At 37.6% G+C, this 21,903-nt stretch overlaps 2 protein-coding genes across 5 annotated transcripts; both read left to right on the top strand.

The window, feature by feature from the left end:
- Positions 1-3,709: 3,709 nt before the first annotated feature.
- On the top strand, positions 3,710-10,439 carry LOC116161487 (putative fatty acyl-CoA reductase CG5065). 2 transcript variants are annotated; one of them, XM_031474842.1, is made up of 9 exons: positions 3,710-3,932; positions 7,314-7,536; positions 7,899-8,147; positions 8,196-8,341; positions 8,389-8,498; positions 9,403-9,595; positions 9,646-9,882; positions 9,933-10,190; positions 10,238-10,439. In XM_031474842.1, the coding sequence occupies exons 2-9, from the start codon at positions 7,318-7,320 to the stop codon at positions 10,326-10,328; spliced, it is 1,503 nt and encodes a 500-aa protein (XP_031330702.1). In that variant the 5' UTR covers positions 3,710-3,932; positions 7,314-7,317; the 3' UTR covers positions 10,329-10,439. The 2 variants fall into 2 exon arrangements, with proteins under 2 accessions (XP_031330702.1, XP_031330701.1); XM_031474841.1 differs by having other exon boundaries at positions 3,712-3,959.
- A 1,935-nt stretch (positions 10,440-12,374) lies between these two features.
- LOC116161488 (fatty acyl-CoA reductase 1-like) lies at positions 12,375-19,986 on the top strand. 3 transcript variants are annotated; one of them, XM_031474845.1, is made up of 10 exons: positions 12,375-12,558; positions 14,532-14,732; positions 14,865-15,075; positions 15,122-15,373; positions 15,421-15,566; positions 15,613-15,722; positions 19,027-19,219; positions 19,271-19,504; positions 19,561-19,818; positions 19,868-19,986. In XM_031474845.1, the coding sequence occupies exons 3-10, from the start codon at positions 14,869-14,871 to the stop codon at positions 19,950-19,952; spliced, it is 1,485 nt and encodes a 494-aa protein (XP_031330705.1). In that variant the 5' UTR covers positions 12,375-12,558; positions 14,532-14,732; positions 14,865-14,868; the 3' UTR covers positions 19,953-19,986. The 3 variants fall into 3 exon arrangements, with proteins under 3 accessions (XP_031330705.1, XP_031330703.1, XP_031330704.1); XM_031474843.1 differs by lacking the exon at positions 14,532-14,732; XM_031474844.1 differs by lacking the exons at positions 12,375-12,558; positions 14,532-14,732 and having other exon boundaries at positions 14,747-15,075.
- Positions 19,987-21,903: the final 1,917 nt, after the last annotated feature.

Below are 21,903 nucleotides of genomic sequence, written 5' to 3'. Positions count from 1 at the left end.
AAATGAAAGGGCTTAAAACCATTACCAAAGTTAGCAGTTTTTCTGGTTATCAGAATAACCCGGTCCATTGACAACAACACTCATTGTTACCTGCCAGAAAGCATTTCCAATGTTTAATGGAAATCCTTGTGACTGGCTGGTTTCAATTATGTTTCTACTGCACGAAATTTGGACATTTTACTAGAATGTGTCGGAGTAGGAAGTCTTGCAATAAGAACAGATGTAATCACCCTCAATTACATAATGAATCTCAAGATAATAAATCTATACCAACGGATTTAAATATGGAAGTATCCTGTCATGCTGCGTGGAAAGCAAATGAATCCAAAGTGTTGTTTAAAATACTATAGAAGGTCTATAAGGTAAACCCAAAGCTATACAGTGTGATTGATTTTGATGGTCCAAGCGTATAGCAAACAAGTGGAAGAAGCAAAAATACTTAACTTTCAATTTCTGATAAAGCTACATAATTCAAAAAAACAAGTGATATAAGAAATTAATTTTGTTAAATAGAACTGTTACTTTTTTGTGTAATATTCACAAAGAGCTTGAAATTCTCGTTACAATGATATCAAATATGTTGTAATTACCTTAGAAATTAAAGCTACAGTCATGTGTTTAGAACCAATCGCATTAGCTGTGGAACTTTAAACAAAAACAAGAAGCGAAGAAAACAAATGAAAAGCAGTTACATATAATTATAACTTAAGACAAATTTAAACACATATTGCACTTGCTTTCTATGTATTAATTATCATTGCACATTACATTACTCCTCTTAACAGTTATCATCATTTGTGTAATGATAATTTTGTTGTATTGTGGTTCTTATAAGTCGCATTGTTCATTCAACTGATTTTATGACAGACATGATAAGTGAAAAACTCTCTTTTGTTTTTGTTTAAATTTCCACTGTTACTGCGATTGATTTTAAAACATTATACTGCGGTTTTAATTTCTAAGGTAATTAACATATTTGATATCATTGTAAAGAGAATTTCAACTCCTTTTAGAATATTACAGAAAAAAGTAACCGTTCTATTAAAAAAAATTAATTTGCTCTTTTACTTTTACATCGCTTTTTTTTAAATAAGTAGCTTTATCAGAAATTGAAAGTAGTTTTGCTTTTTCCGCTATTTTCCTATCTCCAATAATAAGAGAAGTATACGCATTTGTTTTATTTTGATGTAGGATATCTAGATTAATGTTAATGGTGTGATTATAATAAATTTGTTTGAACAATTTTCTTGTATTAGGGTACTATCATGTTCTATCATCGGAAAAAGAAAAAAAATCTCTATCAAATGAGCCTAATGAAAAGGTGCACTGCCATTTAAAAAAATTCAATTGTTTTTCGTTACTCATTTGCTTTCTGATATGAAAACAACTGAATGCTGCTTTATTATGGGAAATCAAAAATCAACTTTCATGTATAAAAATTTTGCATACATTCGATATTTACCGAGATATATACTATATTCCATACATAATGGACACCTTGTATATGAATATGAGTAACCGAAGAGTGGTGTAGGGTACACATCAACCCGATAAAAACAGCACTAGTTCTCTTCACAAGAACAAGAAAGGTAAAGAGTCTTCCTCATCTTCCCCTGCTATTTCAAGAACAATTTTCAGAGTCAGTGAAATATCTAGGAATCACAGTTTGACTGGCTATCAGGAGAACATGATGGTTGAGGAGGTCTTTTCCCATCACCCACAAACATATTTCAAAGCCAAATTTCGTTTTAAATCTCTATAAATTTTGTATCAGAAGATTATAATGTGCGAGGAGGCGTTTCAGCTCCTAATACACGAACTGGCAGTCAGAAATTTCTTGTAAAATTTTGACTGGCTACCAGGAGAACGTGATGGTTGAGGAGGTCTTTCCCCATCACCCACAAACATATTTCAAAGCTAAATTTCGTTTTAAATCTCTATAAATTTTGTATCAGAAGATTATAATGTGCGAGGAGGCGTTTCAGCTCCTAATACACGAACTGGCAGTCAGAAATTTCTTGTAAAATTTTGACTGGCTACCAGGAGAACGTGATGGTTGAGGAGGTCTTTCCCCATCACCCACAAACATATTTCAAAGCTAAATTTCGTTTTAAATCTCTATAAATTTTGTATCAGAAGATTATAATGTGCGAGGAGGCGTTTCAGCTCCTAATACACGAACTGGCAGTCAGAAATTTCTTGTAAAATTTTGACTGGCTACCAGGAGAACGTGATGGTTGAGGAGGTCTTTCCCCATCACCCACAAACATATTTCAAAGCCATATTTCGTTTTAAATCTCTATAAATTTTGTATCAGAAGATTATAATGTGCGAGGAGGTGTTTCTGCTCCTACTACACGAACTGTCATTCAGAAAATTCTTGTAAAATTTTGACTGGCGACCAGGAGAACATGATAGTTGAGGAGATCTTTTCCTGTCAGCCACAAACATATTTCAAAGCCAAATTTCGTTTTAAATCTCTATAAATTTTGTATCAGAAGATTATAATGTGCGAAGAGGTGTTTATCAGCTCCTAATACACGAACTGTCAGTCAGAAAATTCTTGTAAAATTTTGACTGGATACCAAGAGAACATGATAGTTGAGGAGATCTTTTCCTATCAGCCACAAACATATTTCAAAGCCAAATTTCGTTTTAAATCTCTATAAATTTTGTATCAGAAGATTATAATGTGCGAGGAGGTGTTTCATTTCCTAATACATGAACTGCCATAGTCAGAAAATTTGTGTAAAATTTTGACTGGCTACCAGGAGAACACGATAGTTGAGGAGGTCGTTTTCCATCACCCACAAACATATTTCAAAGCCAAATTTCGTTTTAAATCTCTATAAATTGTGTATCAGAACATTATAATGTGCGAGGAGGTGTTTTAGTTCCTAATACACGAACTGCCAGTCAGAAAATTTGTGTAAAATTTTGACTGGCTACCAGGAGAACGTGATGGTTGTGGAGGTCTTTTTCTATCACCCACAAACATATTTCAAAGCCAAATTTCGTTTTAAATCTCTATAAATTTTGTATCAGAAGATTATAATGTGCGAGGAGGTGTTTCAGTTCCTAATACACGAACTGTCGGTCACAAAATTCTTGTAATATTTTGACTGGATACCAGGAGAACATGATAGTTGAGAAGGTCTTTTCCCATCACCCACAAACATATTTCAAAGTGAAATTTATTTTTAATTCTTTACAAATTTGGTATCAGGAGATTATAATGTGCGAGGAGGTGTTTTAATCTTCTAATAAACGGATTTTTCACTGTGAAATAGGGCGTTTTGGATATTGGTGAACCGTGTCTTTCAGGGAACCAGCTCCGGAAATATTTTTTAAGGAAACAAGGAAAATCCTACCCTACAATACAAGTTCAAGGGTTTTGAGAATAACTTTACTATTGACCACCAGAAGTCTCGGCATGCAGAAATTGACAAATGGGTACCTCTTCTAAGCAACTTTTGGTCCCATAAAAATGCAAATTTCACCGATGAACGTTTGCGTCACCTAATACACTATAAAGTGGAATGAAATTATTATTATTAAGTTAATTATACCGGTCGAGCGTGGATTGCATCGCGTTTCCCAATAGCAAGGAATCATGGCGTGCAAATCAACATTACAATAAAATGTGGGTCGAAGGGAATTACGCGAGTTGCTAAACAATTTATTAAATCCTCATAATCTTCAAACTTTCACCTAAAAGGTGATTTAACTTTAGGTAGCCGCGGTATCGGGCCACTTTCATACTTCGGACAAACTTATTTTGAAGGTGGGGGGGAGGGCTTCCACATTTTTTTACAGCCTCGACCGTGAAAATTGAATACGTGAATCGAAGGAAAACGAAAGTTTAGTAATTATTCGTATCTTCGGCGAGTAACTTGCTTATGTAATTTTGTGTAAGGTGACTGTTTTAAAAGGTGAGATTGTGAGTGCATTTCTTAAGTGTAAGTGTATCAGTACTTATTTAAATCTTTCTTCGGACCATTTTCTCCAAATTACAAAAACTTGCAACCCAAAAACGAGACACTCTTCAAGGTTTATTGTCCAAATATTTGACACATGAAGGTTTTCTGAGTAATTAATTGCAAATCAAAATTTATAAGTGTTATAAAACCATTACCATCCAGGGTCTTTAGCAGTTAATGTTGATTATTATTACCTTTTGCTAATTGGAATTTTATTCAATGCTTAGAATATTGGGGAAATTCTGAGTAAGATTAGATTCAGGTTTACCACAAAATTTGGTATGGTTTCTTGTCGTAATGAAACAGCAAGCCTAGTTGAAGATTAAAGATTGGTATTAGGTACATTTGAAACGTATATCGCGGCAAAGGTTTTTTTTTGAAAAGGTGGCAGTTTCACGATAGTGCCTCGCCTCTTCACTTTCCACCTAAGGATCTTGAAGGAGCCTGTGCAAAATTTAGTTCCTTAACACTTTCCAGTCGAATCTTTTAATTACACAAAAACTCGAGCAACTAATCAGCGCCTGCACTTACATAATTCGGTGCTCCTTGCGAAATCCAATTAGACAATTACGTATATGTTTAAGTTAAAGATTGGACTTGAACAAATGAAAAACCTTACATAACTTAAAATTGTGTATTAGAAAGTGGTGCGGTTTTTTTAATTTTAAGTAGCTAAAATTGCGTTATTAAAATTCAACAATTTTTTCGGATTACATAAGATTTTGGGTATACCCTTTTTCATCTTTCAAAATTCCTGTCTTGAGATGACCCACTTCTAAACAGAATATGGGGAAAAATTCCGAATTCGCCAATAATTAAATGCTTGGACACGCCGATTGGTGTTTTTATTTGCCAATATTTTTCTTATACAGGGTGGAATGTATTATTATGTTGAAAACTATCCTACCTACCCAAAATTATCAAAAATTTAACTACCAATATACGTATTTTTACATTGAGAAATGAGTTCGCATCAAGAGCCGCAAGGTTTCTCTAGTCCACCGTCGTTCCTCACGGATAATTCTCTTTGCCTTCCTAATCGCCCTAGCCACTGCGCTTGGTTTTGTGAAAGACCCTCCTGGTGGCTTTCCTGAGATTTCCTACCTCTTTATGATTATTTAGCGAGGGATTTTCGTACCCCGCAGTTTATAAAATTGTCCCATTGCCATTTCCCATGAGAGTACCAAGGGTTGGAGAACAAGAAGTTATCGAGTCCTTCTTTTCTGGATGCCTTTAAATCCTCGCTGCGTTTTTAAGTCTTCCTTTTTTGCATTCCATACCCCTACGCCCCCCAGATTCTATGTTCTATGCAATACTTCTTTGAAGAAGGGGGTCTGATCATTTTCCGGAAAACAATTATAGTGTTCTAAGGGCTAAACGTTTTGTGGGGGAAATTTTTACCGAAGGGTCTGGGGGGTACGGAATACCCCCCAGTACATGGAATGTATTCTAAGAGGTAGCGTTTTGCGGGGAAAGCTTTACGGGGTATGGAACATCCCGCGATATATAGAATGTGTCCTAACGGCTAAACGTGGGGGGAAATCTTTACCTAGAGGTCTGAGGGGTACGAAATACCCCCCAGTATATGGAATGTATTCTAAGAGGTAAACGTTTTGCGGGGGAAAGCTTTACCGGGGGGTCTGGGGGGTTAGGGAATACCCACCAGTATATAAAATGGTCCCATTGCCATTTCCAGAGTACCAAAGGTTAGAGGTTAAAACGTTATCGAGTACTTCTTTGCTGGGTGCTTTTAAATCCTCGCTGAGATTTTAAATCTACCTCTTTGCTGGGGGGTATGGCCCCCAGGCAGGGGCGGACTGGCCCGGGGGGGGGCGACTCGCCTCGTTTGTATATTTTGTTACTTTTAATTATCAGCTGCAATTTAAAAAAAAACTATATTCTAATTGATTTTTGAGAAAGGAATACTTTAAAATGAAGCAAAAAATGTTTTTGTGGTGCACCGCAGAGCCCCCCCCCCCCAACCTTCATTACACTAATACTTTAATGACCCGTAACCTTTTTTTTAGCCATCTCCGTTTTTAATCTAGTTTTCGTTAGAGCCAAATACCACTAACATATGGCTATTGTGCCTTTTCCGCGATGCCGAACTGACCTCATGCTGAATTCGCAGTTCCAACCACATAACCCTAATTAATATAACTGAATATGATCCAAATCCTCGACATCTAGTCTCCAGGCATCGAAAGTCCGTTAAAACCAATGCTCTACAGAAATTAATCGACGCAGAAAAGACGGACTTCGTTTCCACCAAGGCGTAATAATACACTTCCACAATACGCTATTCATTTTAAGAAGATAGCGGTAGAAAGCATAGGGACAGTTTGACCTTCACTGTGATTGGTTAAAACACGAGTCAGTATTACCCTGAAAAATAAAAGTGACGAATTATGTGTTTTAAAGTTTCAGTTACGAACTAAACTGTCGAATTGTCATTAGCTGTCAATTTCAAAGATCCAAGCGTGATATCGTTTGATTTATATGTATATTTTTCAAATTTTGTGCCGTTTTATATTTTTCCTGTGTGTTTCGATCTTCAAACACAGCGCCATCTACTACCTTCTTATAATGAATGCAGTATAGTCAAATAATTGATTGGAAAATCCTCTACAATTTCTATGGTAATGTGCAATACCTAATCTGCTCTACCCTTGGAAAATTTCACAACGAAATTTCGAAAAAAGTTTCAAAGCTAATTAAAATTGCTATTTAAAAATTTCCGCGGTAATGTACTCCTAAAAGGATATGTACTCAAAATCCTCGGTAAATGCAAAATTTCCTCTAGACGAAATGATCGCCGAGGCAAAATTAATGAAGCGTTTTGAACATCCTGTTTATTTGGTTCCCGAGCATTTAAATGTTCTTATTTTTCGACTTTGTTACAGGAAGCAATTTACATTAAAACTATTAATGTAAACAATAAAATGTTCTTAACAATTACATCCTTTTCGTTTTAAGTACTCAAATATATGGTTTTATTATCCGCGATACAAGGGCGATCAATAAACTTTGCATATGAGTATCGTATCGGATTAAAGTTAGATACATTTCACCTGATCCCCTATAATCCGATCGCGATTAGTGCGAGAAAACAAATTAGGGACGCAAAATACTTTTAGATCGTCTTCCTAACCGACTAATTGCGATTCGCCGGCCGCGAGCGAAATTTGCATATTCTGTTTAAAAACGAGGTTATCGGTTATTACCAAATGCGACCTCGATTTTTTTTCTCGATACGAATACTTACGCGAATCGGTTGCACAAGAAAAATGCACCGAGAGAAAGTGGCACTGAAATTCTTTCTTTCGATTTTAGAACTATGACCGGAAATGGAAAACTATTGAAAGATCGGAATCGCGTGGACGAGATGTTCGCGGATAGGACATTGCTAATCACCGGAGGCACGGGATTTATGGGCAAGGTTCTCGTCGAGAAGGTCCTAAGGACTTGTCCTAGCATTAAAAGGATCTACTTGCTCATCAGGAACAAGAAGGGGAAGAACCCGCAGGAACGACTTAAGGAGTTATTCAACAGTGCGGTGAGTCTACCCATAGGCCCATTATAATTAATAATGATTGCTCATTGAGCATTGACGCAATAAGTTAATTAGAATTAACCACTTAATTACCATCAGTATGCTTCGTTTCCTTGAAATCGTCAAAGTGCGTAACTAACACTTTATCTTTATAGAAAAACACAACTTAATTGATCCTCTACGGCAAAATTGTCTATCACAATTAATTTTACCCACGTCTAGCTATGTAATAAAATCTTAAAAGTTTGGCTATAAGTTACAAATGGTACAGCCTTCCCTTGAAGAAGGCGCCCTCCAAGAAAAATCGAAAACTGGATCGCTTTTAGTCACAAATCGAACCTTATGGTCATGTTTATTGGTTGCAGATCTTCGATCTACTCAAAAATACCGAAGTGGAAACACTAAAAAAAGTCGCAGTAATTTACGGAGATGTGCTAGAAGAAAACTTGGGCCTCTCGAAGGAGGACCGAGAAATGCTGATAAATGAAACGAACGTCGTCTATCATCTTGCCGCCACCATCAGATTCGACGATCCCTTAAAGAAAGCAGTCCTGTTGAACGTAAGGGGGACGAAGTACATGCTAGATCTTGCCAAAGAATGCAAAAATCTGATTGTGAGTGGTAAGATTCCCAAAGTTGCGATTTACCAGCAAACTTTGTAGGTTTTCAATCACGTCTCCACCGCGTACTGCCATTTAAAGGAGAAGGTGTTGTACGAAAGGGCATATCCACCTCCGGCCGATCCGCACATGATTATAAAGTTGGTCGAGTGGATGGACGAGAGAGTTATCGATTCTATAACTGACAGGTATTGGGTGCGTTGTTGAGTTTACGAGCATTAATGACATTTTTTAGGATCTTGGACGGCTATCCGAACACGTACGCGTTTACCAAAGCACTTGCGGAGGCACTCGTCGTTGACGAAATGGACAATTTACACGTGACAATTTTACGACCTCCTGTTGGTAAGTTATTTCGGAGCCGGATCTTAACATCCACGGTAGCCTTTGCCGAGGATAAATTAAATTAGCGCATTATTTTTGTTTGAGATCTTCACACAAGTTTCTCAACTTGTTTGGGTGTTTTTCAGGGAACGTGTCACTAATAACCAATGCAAATTATTTATAACTAGTTTATTGATTTTTAACCTATTATACGGCATGAACCTGAGCGCTTTTCTTGTAAAACGTAGTACCGGGTGGTCTGGGGGGTAGGGAATACCCCCATCATACAAAAATTTGATTACGTTTTCCCAAAAGCGAACATGGGGTTGTTAGGGGGAATAGAGAAAGAATTATCGAGTCTTCCCTTGGTGAGGGTTCTGCTGGGGAGTATTCCAGACCCCTCGGTGCTGCCTTTACATTTACTGTTAGCATATTCCAAAAGAAAGATTTATTAGTCTATCCTGTTCTAAAACCTAATTATGAGAGTCTCTATTTATTCCAATAACTAAACCCACAAATTTAGTTTCCTAGGCACAGATAATTTCTTTACATTCTTTACATTTCTTGTCAACGTAAAATCTTCTTTTGGTTAAACTCTTTACCGGAAAACCTTTTCCTTCCAATGATTTTCGCCCGTTTTTAATTGTAACATTTTCGGTAAACTGGCGATAAATTGACGCTTCAGAAAAATATGAACTTCGGCTAACATAAAATCCTAACGAAATCTTTTGCCGCAACTTTACATGGAACTTTTAGATCGAATTCTCTCATACTACGACGAATGTACCGAATATTCCGAAACAGATTAAAAAACAAACCCTTAAAACCCCAAAAGTTCTAACTTCACAACGAAATTTCGAAAAAAATTTAAATGTTAGACCACTTAAATGACTAAATTATGTTAACGTCAAATTTTCTCCCTCAGTGGTCCCAATATGGAAAGAGCCCATACCAGGCTGGACTGATAACATCAACGGACCGATGGGTCTTCTAATTGCCGCCGGCAAGGGCGTACTGCGAACGATGTACTGCGATTCTCAGGGATACGCCGACTTTCTTCCGGTGGATATCGCCGTCAACGCGATGTTGCTTACCTGCATGGACTCCGTCGTTCAAAAGTAAGCGGTTCGCACTAATTACCATCAGCTATGGCACCCTAAATTTCCAGGAAAAGACGTATTTACAACTGTACGTCGTCGTTCGAGTACAAAGTGTCGTGGCAAGAAATTATTGAGATAGGCAAGGGAATCGTCGCGAACCGAATACCACTAAACGGTGTCGTTTGGTATCCCGGAGGATCGATGAAGAGCTCCAGATTGCACCACTACCTTTGCGTCATCCTCTTCCATTATATTCCCGCGATTATTTTGGATTCGATTATATTTTTGTCGGGAAACAAACCAGTGTAAGTGGTTTGAATCTTCGATTTCTTGTATTGAAATGTTCGTTTTGAAGGTTGTGGAGGGGACAGCAGAGGATTACCAAAGGATTTGATATCTTTGAGTACTACGCCAACAATCAGTGGGACTTCAATAATGACTGCGCCCTCCAAGCGCGCGACTTGCTCACGGAACGCGAGCTGGAGCTGTACAAGGTGGACGGACAAGGTATGGACCTGGACGAGTACTTCTACCACTGCACGCACGCGGCTAGGCTGTACATACTTAAGGAAGGAGACGAGACTATCGCCGGTGCGAAGAGGCACATGATGATGTGAGTTCACTTTCGGTAATCATTTTGTATTAAAAGGTCTCTTTCAGAATGTGGTGTGTAGACAAGCTGTGTAAGTGCTTACTTGTACTCGGTTTCTTCTACCTCATGTATCAGTATTTTCTTAAACCGCTAATGTAGACAATTAAAGTGCTTGACCAGATCGAAACCCAGTTGCACTCGTAGATTTAAGACTTGGATAATTTGTTACACGCATTGTACAATTGTTTAATAAATTTTATTGTTTCTCCATTGCTATACTTAGAAAACTGAACTAAGCACGGTGCAGACATTTGCACACAAATTGTTTTCGTTTCCGTAACATCCAGCTACTTTTACAACCCCTCAGAGTCCAACCCGATTAAGTGGGTAGACCTGGGGCAATACGGCATCCTTTGAACCAGATTAATAATTGGTAGCACACGCATCAAACCATGATCTAATTACCCGCCTGGGATGCTTAGCTTCGCCACGAAATTGTGACTACTAAGCCCCACCACCACGACAAGGTGCATCCCACGGTGGGGGTCGTAATGTTAACAGTTGTTATAACCTGGCAGCAGATTACGGGTAGTGCGAGGCCCTTCAGGCATTAATTAACTAATTATATAAGATAGAAATTGACTGGCGCTCAACCTCATTAGTGGGAACGAAGCACGAAGATCATACCCCCAGGACGAACTACCGCTGTGGAAGATTTCAAGCTCAACCAACCCTGAGCTAGTTCTTACTCGTCCTGTCGTATTGGGTCATGATGTATTCCAATACCTCTTCAACCTCCTGCACCAAGTATCCCAGAGAAATGAGAGACATACATCCCCGTAAATTTCCTACCGCAAAACTTGGATGACCGACAGGGTAGTTGCCGTACTTGTTCACGTAAGGGTATAGTGAACAAACGTCAATGTATCTTATAGCTTCGGGGGAGGGAGATTAGGTGATTAGGAAATCAAAAACCAAATATCTTTGATCTTTAAAGAGTCCTAAGATATTATATACCTGAGATGTTAAATTATTCTTCAAAATTGACGCTTTACACCAGTAAAATAAGACAAAAAAGCCCGGTGCGATATAAAACTAAAAGGATCTGTTTCTAACAGTCCCTCCAATATAACGTAGGCATTTTGATTCGGGTTCTCACCGACTCTAATCGATTATGTATAGCTTCGTTTCTCGCATTCTAGTTCAAAGAAAAGATTTCCGTCGTATCTATTTCAAACGTTAGTTAAAAAAAAAGGGGGAAGACGATACAAGTTGTGACAGTGACAAAGGCGTGCGTTTAATAGTCAATTTTGGAACAATAGCGAATACAAAGGAGGCTGGAATTGGTATTAATTTGTGTTGCTAATTTGATTATTTCCGCGTTAACTGCGCCTGAAAGGACTGAAACAATAAATAATCGACGAAACATTTGCTCCTGGCAATTATACAGTGGCACTGCTGCAGTACGTTATATTAAATGTAGCGGAAGTAAAGGATCGCTTACACCTGCGCCTGGAACGTGTCGAAACCAACGAATTCGACTGTTCTTTGAGAGGAGTACAAGTGTAGACAACTGAGCAGAGGCTCAATCCATAAGAAGAAGAATTGAAAGGTTTTAAGTATTTTGGAGAAGCTGGAGGAAATGCTCGGGGACATTGCAGCCTAAAAGCGGCGTATTTTGTATGAGTTACCACCCTTTGCGGTTCCTTGTATTATTTTATAAGCAAAACGCAGCAATTTATATTAAGTTTTGACCTATAGAACCTAAAAAACCAGCAAAAGTTGTGTTAAAGGTGTAACGTAAATTTAATTACGTGGTTATTTACCATTATCTAATAATAATAAATTTATGACAGTCTTATTGCGTGATATACGCTACAATTTGCTTATATAGTAAACGACAATTGTTCTAGAATGATTCGGAATATTCTGGGATAATCACGTCATTTTTTCCGAAAGGTTTGCGTCACATACGCCTTCGCTCTTTATCGCCGATGACAAATTTTTCGTGGTGCCTCGATGCCTATCGGCATTTCTAGAAGATTCGCAACACTGTTCCCCGTCTCGCAACACGCAACCTTTGTAGGATTTAAATCCGATTCGACTAATTTGCTGGGTTTGTACAATTTCTTAAAGCACGCGAAGGTCGTGAGTTATACAATCTAATTTGCATAACGTAGATATAAATACAAAATGTGCGCAGCTAATTACTGTTTACCTATTGAAGTTAGTTTTCCACACGGTTACGCAAGTTGTAGTCGAATCTTAGTGTAAAAAAATTGTGGGTGGCTTTAATTGTTTAAATAGTCATCAGTTAAATTCTAAGCTGCGTCTTCCTAAATTTAACATTTTTAGTGTGCGTGTGAGGGTCGACACTTTTGAAAAAATAGTAAGTTGTATCGCAGTATATAATTAAATGACCTCGCTCTTTCCACGCTTATCTACAACAAATTGTTCTTAAAATTATTGCCATAATTGGTTATCGTACATTGAAGTGCAGACAAATGAATTAATGAAGCTCAAAAAAAGCAGTTCCTTTTTTACCAAAAACGACTGCACTAGAATTTCTCGGGAAAACACTTTTTCTTATTAATTTTGGTGCGTAGATTCGTACTTTTTCGATCGGATTTCTCAATCAAAAGTTATGGACTAGAAACCAATTTCGAAAGAAAATTCAAAGGGCTGTAACTTTTGAACTAGTCGCCCAATCTTGGAACTGTTTGAAATTATGGATTCTACAGGCCACATTCTATAAGAAAATTTTTTTCCGGGTCGATCTGAGACAATTTTTTCTTCGGGGCTCAAAAAAAGGCAGTGTATAACCTTCCTTTTTTACCAAAAATCGACTGCACCAAAATTTCTCGGGAAAACACTTTTTCTTATTAATTTTGGTGCGTAGATTCCAAAACAATTCGTACTTTTTCGATCGGATTTCTCAATCAAAAGTTATGGACTAGAATCCTATTTTGAAAGAAAATTCAAAGAGCTGTAACTTTTGAACTAGTAGCCCAATCTTGGAACTGTTTGAAATTATGGATTCTACGGGCCACATTCTATACGAAAATTTTTTTTCGGGGTCCATCTGAGACAATTTTTTCTTCGGGGCTCAAAAAAAGGCAGTGTATAAACCTTCCTTTTTTACCAAAAATCGACTGCACCCAAATTTCTCGGGAAAACACTTTTTCTTATTAATTTAGGTGCGTAGAATCGAAAACAATTCGTCCTTTTTCGATCGGATTTCTCAATCAAAAGTTATGGACTAGAAACAAATTTCGAAAGAAAATTCAAAGGGCTGTAACTTTGGAACTAGTACCCCATCTTGGAACTGTTTGAAATTATGGATTCTACAGGCCACATTCTATAAGAAAAATTTTTTTCCGGATCGATCAGAGACAATTTCATTTTCGCGGCTCAAAAAAAGGCAGTGTATAACCTTCCTTTTTTACCAAAAATCGACTGCACCAAAATTTCTCGGGAAAACACTTTTTCTTACTAATTTTGGGGCGTAGAATCCAAAACAATTCGTACTTTTTCGATCGGACTGCTCAATCAAAAGTTAAGGACTAGAAACAAATTTCGAAAGAAAATTCAAAGGGTTGTAACTTTGGAACTAGTAGCCTAATCTTGGAACTGTTTGAAATTATGGATTCTACGGGCCACATTCTATAAGGAAATTTTTTTTCTGGGTCGATCTGAGACAATTTTTTCTTCGGGGCTCAAAAAAAGGCAGTGTATAACCTTCCTTTTTTACCAAAAATCGACTGCACCAAAATTTCTCGGGAAAACACTTTTTCTTATTAATTTTGGTGCGTAGAATCGAAAACAATTCGTACTTTTTCGATAGACTTCTCAATCAAAAGTTATAGACTAGAAACCAATTTCGAAAGAAAATTCAAAGGGCTGTAACTTTTGAACTAGCAGCCCAATCTTGGAACTGTTTGAAATTATGGATTCTACGGGCCACATTCTATAAGAAAATTTTTTTTCCGGATCGATCTGAGACAATTTTTTTTTCGGGGCTCAAAAAAAGGCAGTGTATAACCTTCCTTTTTTACCAAAAATCGACTGCACCAAAATTTCTCGGGAAAACACTTTTTCTTATTAATTTTGGTGCGTAGATTCCAAAACAATTCGTACTTTTTCGATCAGACTTCTCAATCAAAAGTTATGTACTAGAAACCAATTTCGAAAGAAAATTCAAAGAGCTGTAACTTTTGAACTAGCAGCCCAATCTTGGAACTGTTTGAAATTATGGATTCTACGGGCCACATTCATTTTAGAGTTACCACACAGTCCAGACAATTAAACTCGATACAATGTCAAGATAATCGTTATGAATTAACACACATCTCTACCTTGCAGTTTCTTCGGTTAACTAATGAAAAAAAAGGTGCTCGTTCTTCTACTTTCTCAAAAATGTGCAGCGATGAAGCACAGATCATTAATCATGGCAAGATTTTACACAATTCAACTTGTCTATACATCATTTACGACCGATTGCATCATCATCATTTAAATCATTAGCACATTACTATGTAATGGTTGCAAAAAATATGGGAAACGGTACGTCGTTGACAACGGAATTTGCAGAATTTGCTGACACTGACCTAGAATTCCTTCCTTTAATATCAGTTCGCGTGTCGACCGATTCACACGTGCAGGAAAAAGGTGAGCTAATTTTTTTGTGTGTTCAAGAATTATGGCGGAAAACGAAAATCGCAATCGGGTCGACGAGATGTTTAACAACAAGACGGTGCTGGTCAGTGGAGGTACCGGGTATATGGGGAAGGTTCTCATCGAGAAGATCCTGAGAACGTGCCCAAGTGTAAAGAGGATCTACACGCTTGTAAGGAAAAAGAAGGGGAAGGATCCGCAGGATCGACTCAAAGAAATTTTCAACAGTGTGGTGAGTCCCATACCAAAAATCTTTGACGGGGTGTAATTGAAATTAGATTTTCGACCTGGTGAAAAATACCGTCGGCGAGGAGGTGTTAAAGAAAGTCGTGGTCATTTCCGGAGATGTGCTAGAGGAAAGCTTGGGTCTGTCGAGAGAAGATCGAGCAACTCTGAGAAACGAAACGAATATAATCTACCACTTGGCCGCCACGATTAGGTTCAACGATACTTTAACAAATTCAGTCCTGCTGAACGTCAGAGGAACGAGGTACATGCTAGATTTTGCTAAAGAATGCAAGGATCTAATTGTAAGTTGCTACTTTGGAGAACTTTTGGCATTAGACCAGATTTGTAGGTTTTCCATCACGTATCCACCGCTTACACGTATCCAAAGGAGAAGGTTTTGCACGACAAGCTGTATCCTCCCCCCGCCGATCCTCACATGTTCATAAAGCTTGTCGAATGGATGGACCCAGGAGCTGTCGATTCTATAAGTCAGACGTAAGTGGAGAATTGCCTTTATTGTTAAGCAGATGGGATTTTGTAGACTTTTAAATGGGTACCCGAACAATTACGTGTTTAGCAAAGCACTTGCTGAGGGACTCGTCAATGACGAAATGGATAAGCTACCAGTCATCATTTCGCGACCTTCTATTGGTAAACATAAACCCACACAAAGCTATAAGGAAGTAGCGCGAGCATACTTCTTGTGCTCTTGTTTCTTTCGATTCCTGCCCTATCTGTGTACCAAATTTTGAGCTCATATCTCGTAAAAAAAATGTATAGGTAAATGGTTAATACATCTATAGCAATTATTTTGGAATGTACAGGGTGTCTCATTGTTACGGTGTAAATAAATAACTTTTTTTTAAATTGGACACCCTGTATATTTTTAATTGCTTCGATGTCATTTGTTAAACTCTACATTGAAAGCTTTTTTCTATGATTTTTTGTCAATCTTACAATTTTTTTCCGAAATAATTCCCAATAAACGAGCCTTGTTTTTTGAATTTGAGCAATAATGAGCAAACATGCGTACAGGGTACGACCCTTGTATCTTCTTAATGCTATTAAAAAGTAATAAAGGCATCATGTGCTCTGTTTGAGTCAAATTTTAAATGGTAAAATAAAAAAATATTTGCTCGCTTAAGAGGATCTGGGAGGAAACCCTCAGATCCCCATCTGAGGGTTTCCTCCCAGATCCTCCCGTGCCGAAGGATGCCTCGATCCTTCCACTCGCCCCAATTGTTTAGCCTTTCGAGCCGCTGCCTCCACAGCTAAATCTCCATGATCAAAGTTGGCGTGGTTTTCATGGTTCCAATAACTCCCAGTCGCTGAACCTTTCCTAGTTGCTCCCTGTAGGCCACCATACAAGTGCACCGTACAGTATTATTGCCATTATAATTCGTATAAGTTGGGTCTAAGAGGCGGTGCTAACTGTCTTATTGCCGTTCCAGTGGGAAGATACTAATTTGGTAGCCTCGTCTAGTTCGGCTTGGTACCCACTGCTTTGTCGTCCCTCGCACAGATTACAGCCGCCTCGATCATGTGCTTCGTACCTCAAACAAGATTCTTCATTGTTGTTTGTGAGTTGTTGTGGCTTAAGCTTAGTACCTTGTGTTTGTAATTCTGGCGGTCTGGCTATGGTGCTTACGGTGCAGAATATATACAGGGTGTTTTTTTGGGAGCTTTCTGGGAAAGTAAAATCCGTAGGTTTTTGAAAATTTGTACTTAGGAGTTACTCTGAAGGCCGAATCTATGTAAAATATTTTCAAAATGTCCGCACTTCCTGAAACACCGGAAGTAGATAGTAATTCCGCTATTTTACATGGCAACCCCTATTTTTTATTGCATTTTTTGATTTTACGTGAAATTTCAGTTCTTTTGATACCCATATGTCGATATCTGCCATTTATGGTTTTTAAGTTATTTTGACTTTAAGAAAAAAAATGGCGGATGCAGATGGTACCTTGATAATTGATTATTTGAAAAAGGTTATAGTCATGGCAACCCATTTTTATCAGTGCATAGAGAATGAATAGGGCTTTCTTTTAGTGTACTTAAAAAAAAGTTAAGTTGCGTACAACCGCACCTATGGAGATCCAAATTTAAGAAACTTCAAAGTCTATAAACTCAGTTTTTTTAAATGGAATGACCATGTTCTTAATATTGCATGAGATAGAGAATCGAAATTGGCATATTTTAATATTACATGTTCCTATAGCTATCTTTAAAAGTTTCTGAATTATTCCCATTTCATTGAATTGATCTCGGAATTTTTTTTCGCATTTTCTTTTTAGTAGTTGGCCATGATTTTATAACAATCGAATTTTAAACAAATCAAGGAAAGGATTCTTTAATACCATTGATTCTAGTTCTAGTCTAAATAATTCATTAATAAATAACTCATTTATTAAGGATATAGGACGGAAAATTTTTGAAAAATCTAAACAGTCGTTCAACTGAATTTCTTAAACAACTTATAAGTCTGGAAATTAAGAGAGGTAATGCGATATCTGTTCTAGCAACAATTCCATACCAAAAATGTTTCAACGAAGTTTTTTGTATTTTGCATTGAATTTATTTTGTTAATCTTGCATTTGCAATTCAATTCATTCTCTTAAATATTCTCTTGTAGAGCTTTGTATCACTTGTGCTTCAACGGTTTGTAGTGCATTAGGGGTACAAAATTTCCAAAATTCACGCGCCGCGATTCTGCCCATTTCACCATAAATAACAATTAAATTCAAAAATAGGTGAAACCACTGGGAGTCATTTTTCGATTTTTGAAAAACTTATGTTAACCTATAACAGTGGGTGTTGGATTAGTGTCACTAGATTTGTTTAAAATTCAATTGTTATAGAATCATGGCCGACTACTAAAAAGAAAATCCGAAAAAAATATTGTCAATTCAATAAAATGGGAATAAGTCAGAAACTGTTAAAGATATCTATAGGAACATGTATTGTCCAAATATGCCCATTTCGATTCTCTATCTCATGGAATAGTAAGAACATGGTCATTCCATTAAAAAAAACTGAGTTTTTAGTCTTTGAAGTTTCATAAATTTGGATATCCATAGGGGCGGTCGTACGCAACTTAACTTTTTTTTAAGTGCACTAAAAGAAAACCATATTCATTCTCTATGCACTGATAAAAATAGGTTGCCATGACTACAACCGTTTTCAAGTAATCAATTATCAAGGTACCATCTGCATCCGCCATTTTTTTCTTAAAGTCAAAATAACTTAAAAACCATAAATGGTAGATATAGACATATGGGTATCAAAAGAAGTGAAATTTCACGTAGAATCCAAAAATGCAATAAAAAATAGGGGTTGCCATTTAAAATAACGAAGTTACTATCTACTTCCGGTGTTTCCGGAAGTGCGGCCATTTTGAAAATATTTTACATCGATTCGGCCTTCAGAGTAACTCCTAAGTACAAATTTTCAAAAACCTACCTATTTCACTTTCCCAGAAACTTTTAACTAAAGCTCCCAAAAAAACACCCTGCACAGGGTGCCCAATTTGTATGGAATATAGTCCCATCAAAAGAAGATTTTTTTCTCATCTAATGATATGCGAATTAGTTTACTTTCAGGTGTATTTCTCATTACTTTATCAACAATTCGGCAATAAATCCAATTAGCAACCCCCCCCCCCCCCAGGGTGCACCCATAACTTCGGGTGATCCAGAACCTCGGGATTTCTTCTCAATTCTGGAGTACTTTCCTCCGATTTGAGACGCTTGGTCCCTGACGTCGGGTTGCCCTTCTCAACCAACGACCCGGACACAGCCTTAGGGCTCTCTTGCGAATAGCGAATAAAGCCCTGCGTTGCAGCCCTCTCCTCTTTGGAGGAGCCTGCCCTATACATTAATTTCCCACATATTCTTGGTGGACCACCTTAAATTGGACGCGCACTCCCTCTCATTCAAAATAAAATTTCCTTCCACAGTGATCCCAGTATGGCAAGAACCTGTACCGGGGTGGACCGACAACATCAACGGTCCTACTGGTCTTTTAGTTGCAGCGGGCAAAGGCGTACTACGAACGATGTACTGCGATTCTCAAGGATACGCGGATTTTATTCCCGTTGACATCGCGGTCAACGCTTTACTGGTTACCACCTTGGACTTCATCCTCCGCGGGTATGCTCAGAGCATGTCACCAAGACCGCCGACTGACATAATTCCTTGCAGGCAAAGACGCGTCTACAACTGCACGTCGTCAACGGTCAAAGTAACGTGGGAGGAGATCATTGAAAGAGGAAGAAAACTGGTCGAGAAGCGATTACCATTCAACGGCGTCGTTTGGTATCCCGGCGGATCGATGAAACGTTCCAAATTGCACCACCAAATAAGCGTCATCCTCTTCCATTACATTCCCGCTATTATTCTAGACTCGCTTATCTTCCTGTCGGGGAACAAACCAGTGTAAATGATCGGGAACGAAACGTTCCTGGGATAATAGTAAAATGTTTGTTGCGCAGATTGTGGAAGATCCAGCAGAGGATCACGAGGGGTTCCGACATGTTGGAGTATTACGCAAACAATCGGTGGGAGTTCAAGCGTGACGGTTTGCTGGCCGTGCGTGATTCGCTGACTCAACGCGAGATGGAGCTTTATAAGTTGAACGAGCAAGGTATGGATTTGGACGAGTATTTGTACAATTGCACGCACGCGGCCAGGTTGTACATGTTCAACGAGGGGGATGAGACGATTCCCGCTGCGAAAAGGCACATGGCGATGTGAGTATTCTATAAATTGCGCCGACTTATACTGAGCGATCCATTTCAGAATGTTGTTCGTGGACAGATTGTGCAAGTTTCTACTCGTCATTGGATCTTTTTATCTATTGTATCAGTGTTTTATTGGACGGTGACAATTAAATTAAGATGAATGCTTTTGAATCTTAACAGAACCAACAGAATTAAATAGTACTGTTGAAGATATCAGCGAAAAGAGTGTCTTTCTAAGGGTTTTCCTCTTTAATCAAAAATTCAGAGGACCAAGCTTGATCTCGCTGCTCCCCTGCCACAAAAAGAGTTTCTGAGTTGACGTAACACCAAAGAGTAACCCTATTTGGTAACACCCTGGGGTAACTGGCTTGCCCTGAGATAGCAAAGCGTTGCCTTCTTTGGTTGACTGAAAGCTGAACATCAAAAATATAATCGGAAATTAAAGTACTCGGCCCCGAGGGGGCCTCGCACTTCAATATTTCCTCGCCAGTAATATATCGTTTTATGTAAATAACTATTTCTTCATTGCAAATTTAAATTTTTTTAGTCTTCTGTAAGTAGGTATACACGGTGTCCATTTTTCGAGTGCCACTATGGGGATCTCGCTTATCTTAATAGTTAGAAACTTGGTTTAATTAGGGCAAAGTTGCGAATTTTCGTGCTGAATGATAATCTAAAAATAAATTTATAATATCTTCAATAGTTTTGAAAATATGGCAAAAAATCGAAAATTTCTGATTGTCATTTTTAATTTTTTCATGATAAACTAGTCGTACTAGACATTTCTAATTAACACATTATTCAGACACTTTTTAATGGAGATTTCGAATATGGCATCCCGTTTTTAATAACTTTCAAGACGACGGAGAAACACGTGACAACTTTAGTTTTTTTTATGGGCGCCGTTTTGGACCGACATTTTGAGATTAGGTCATTTTTCTCTTTACAACGGTATATCACACATGGTGGTTCAGTGTCACATTTTTTCTAAAAATACAATTTTCATTTTCTGCGAAGAATGCTATGCAAAAACAAAACATTCTTTTGTTGTGTAACAAAATGTTGACTTATTTCAAGCAGTGTCATTTATGTTTGTGCTAGTTTTATTGCTAAAATATTATTTATTCTTATGTATTTTGTTCTAATTTGAATTACAATTTTCTTGCAAAAAGAAGGTTCAATTCTGTTCATATGAAAATCGAATTTTCTCAACACATCTAGTTCCCTGATGCCAACGCTGCAACCGGACATATGCATCAAACTGTCAAACTTTTGTTCACAATAAAAGAACGTTTTGTTTTTCCAAAGCACTCTTCCCAAAAAATTAAAAATTGTATTTTAGGAAAAATGTGATACTGAACCACCATGTGTGATATATCGTCGTAAAGAGAAAAAAAGACGTAATCTTAAAATCTCAAAATTAAAAATGGCGCCCATAAGAAAAACTAAAGTTGCCACGTGTTTCTCTGTCATCTTAAAAGTTATTTAAAACGAGATGTCACATTCGAAATCTCCATTGAAAAGTGTTCGAATAATGTGTTAATTAGACATGTCTAGTACGACTAGTTTATAATGAAAAAATTGAAAACGAAAATCAGAAAGTTTCGTTTTTTTGCGATATTTTCAGAACTATTGATGGTATTTTAAATTTCTTTTCAGATGGTTATTCAGCAGGGAAATTCGCAACTTTGCCTACATTTAACATACTTTATATCTCTTAAGGTAAGCGAGATCCCCATAGTGGCACTCGAAAAATGGACACCGTGTATGCAGTGTGGAAAAGCCAAAGGGGAGAAGTTCATTATTTCGGTTCTGTACATATAAAATCTTGAAACAAATCAAATTTAAATTATAAATTGACACTCTTTAACGTGAAAATGTGATTCCTACCTTCAACCCGTTTCGAGTGACAGATACCCCCCCACCCCCTCTAATTTATTTAGCGTATCAGGCGTCTTTTGTATGCTAACTTTTACTCTAGCGACGGCAAATTAATTTCGTGTCACTATCGCACAAAATGCGTCAGCTGGTGTCTCTTCCACACAGCGGTGAAGGATCAATCTGAATGGAGAATGAAAGTTTTCGGCATTGAGG

This window comes from Photinus pyralis, unplaced genomic scaffold, assembly GCF_008802855.1.
Source record: "Photinus pyralis isolate 1611_PpyrPB1 unplaced genomic scaffold, Ppyr1.3 Ppyr1.4_LG10, whole genome shotgun sequence".
Taxonomy (NCBI): Eukaryota; Metazoa; Arthropoda; class Insecta; order Coleoptera; family Lampyridae; genus Photinus; species Photinus pyralis.
This window is presented reverse-complemented; position numbering and strand designations above follow the sequence as displayed.

Coding starts and splice junctions, on each gene's coding strand:
- LOC116161488 (XM_031474843.1), top strand. CDS start 14,869: ATGGCGGAAAACGAAAATCGCAATCGGGTCGACGAGATGTTTAACAAC. Junction 15,076..15,121: donor AAGAAATTTTCAACAGTGTG/GTGAGTCCCATA, acceptor AATTGAAATTAG/ATTTTCGACCTGGTGAAAAA. Junction 19,505..19,560: donor CTGTCGGGGAACAAACCAGT/GTAAATGATCGG, acceptor TTTGTTGCGCAG/ATTGTGGAAGATCCAGCAGA.
- LOC116161487 (XM_031474842.1), top strand. CDS start 7,318: ATGACCGGAAATGGAAAACTATTGAAAGATCGGAATCGCGTGGACGAG. Junction 8,342..8,388: donor ATCGATTCTATAACTGACAG/GTATTGGGTGCG, acceptor GACATTTTTTAG/GATCTTGGACGGCTATCCGA. Junction 9,596..9,645: donor ATGGACTCCGTCGTTCAAAA/GTAAGCGGTTCG, acceptor CTAAATTTCCAG/GAAAAGACGTATTTACAACT.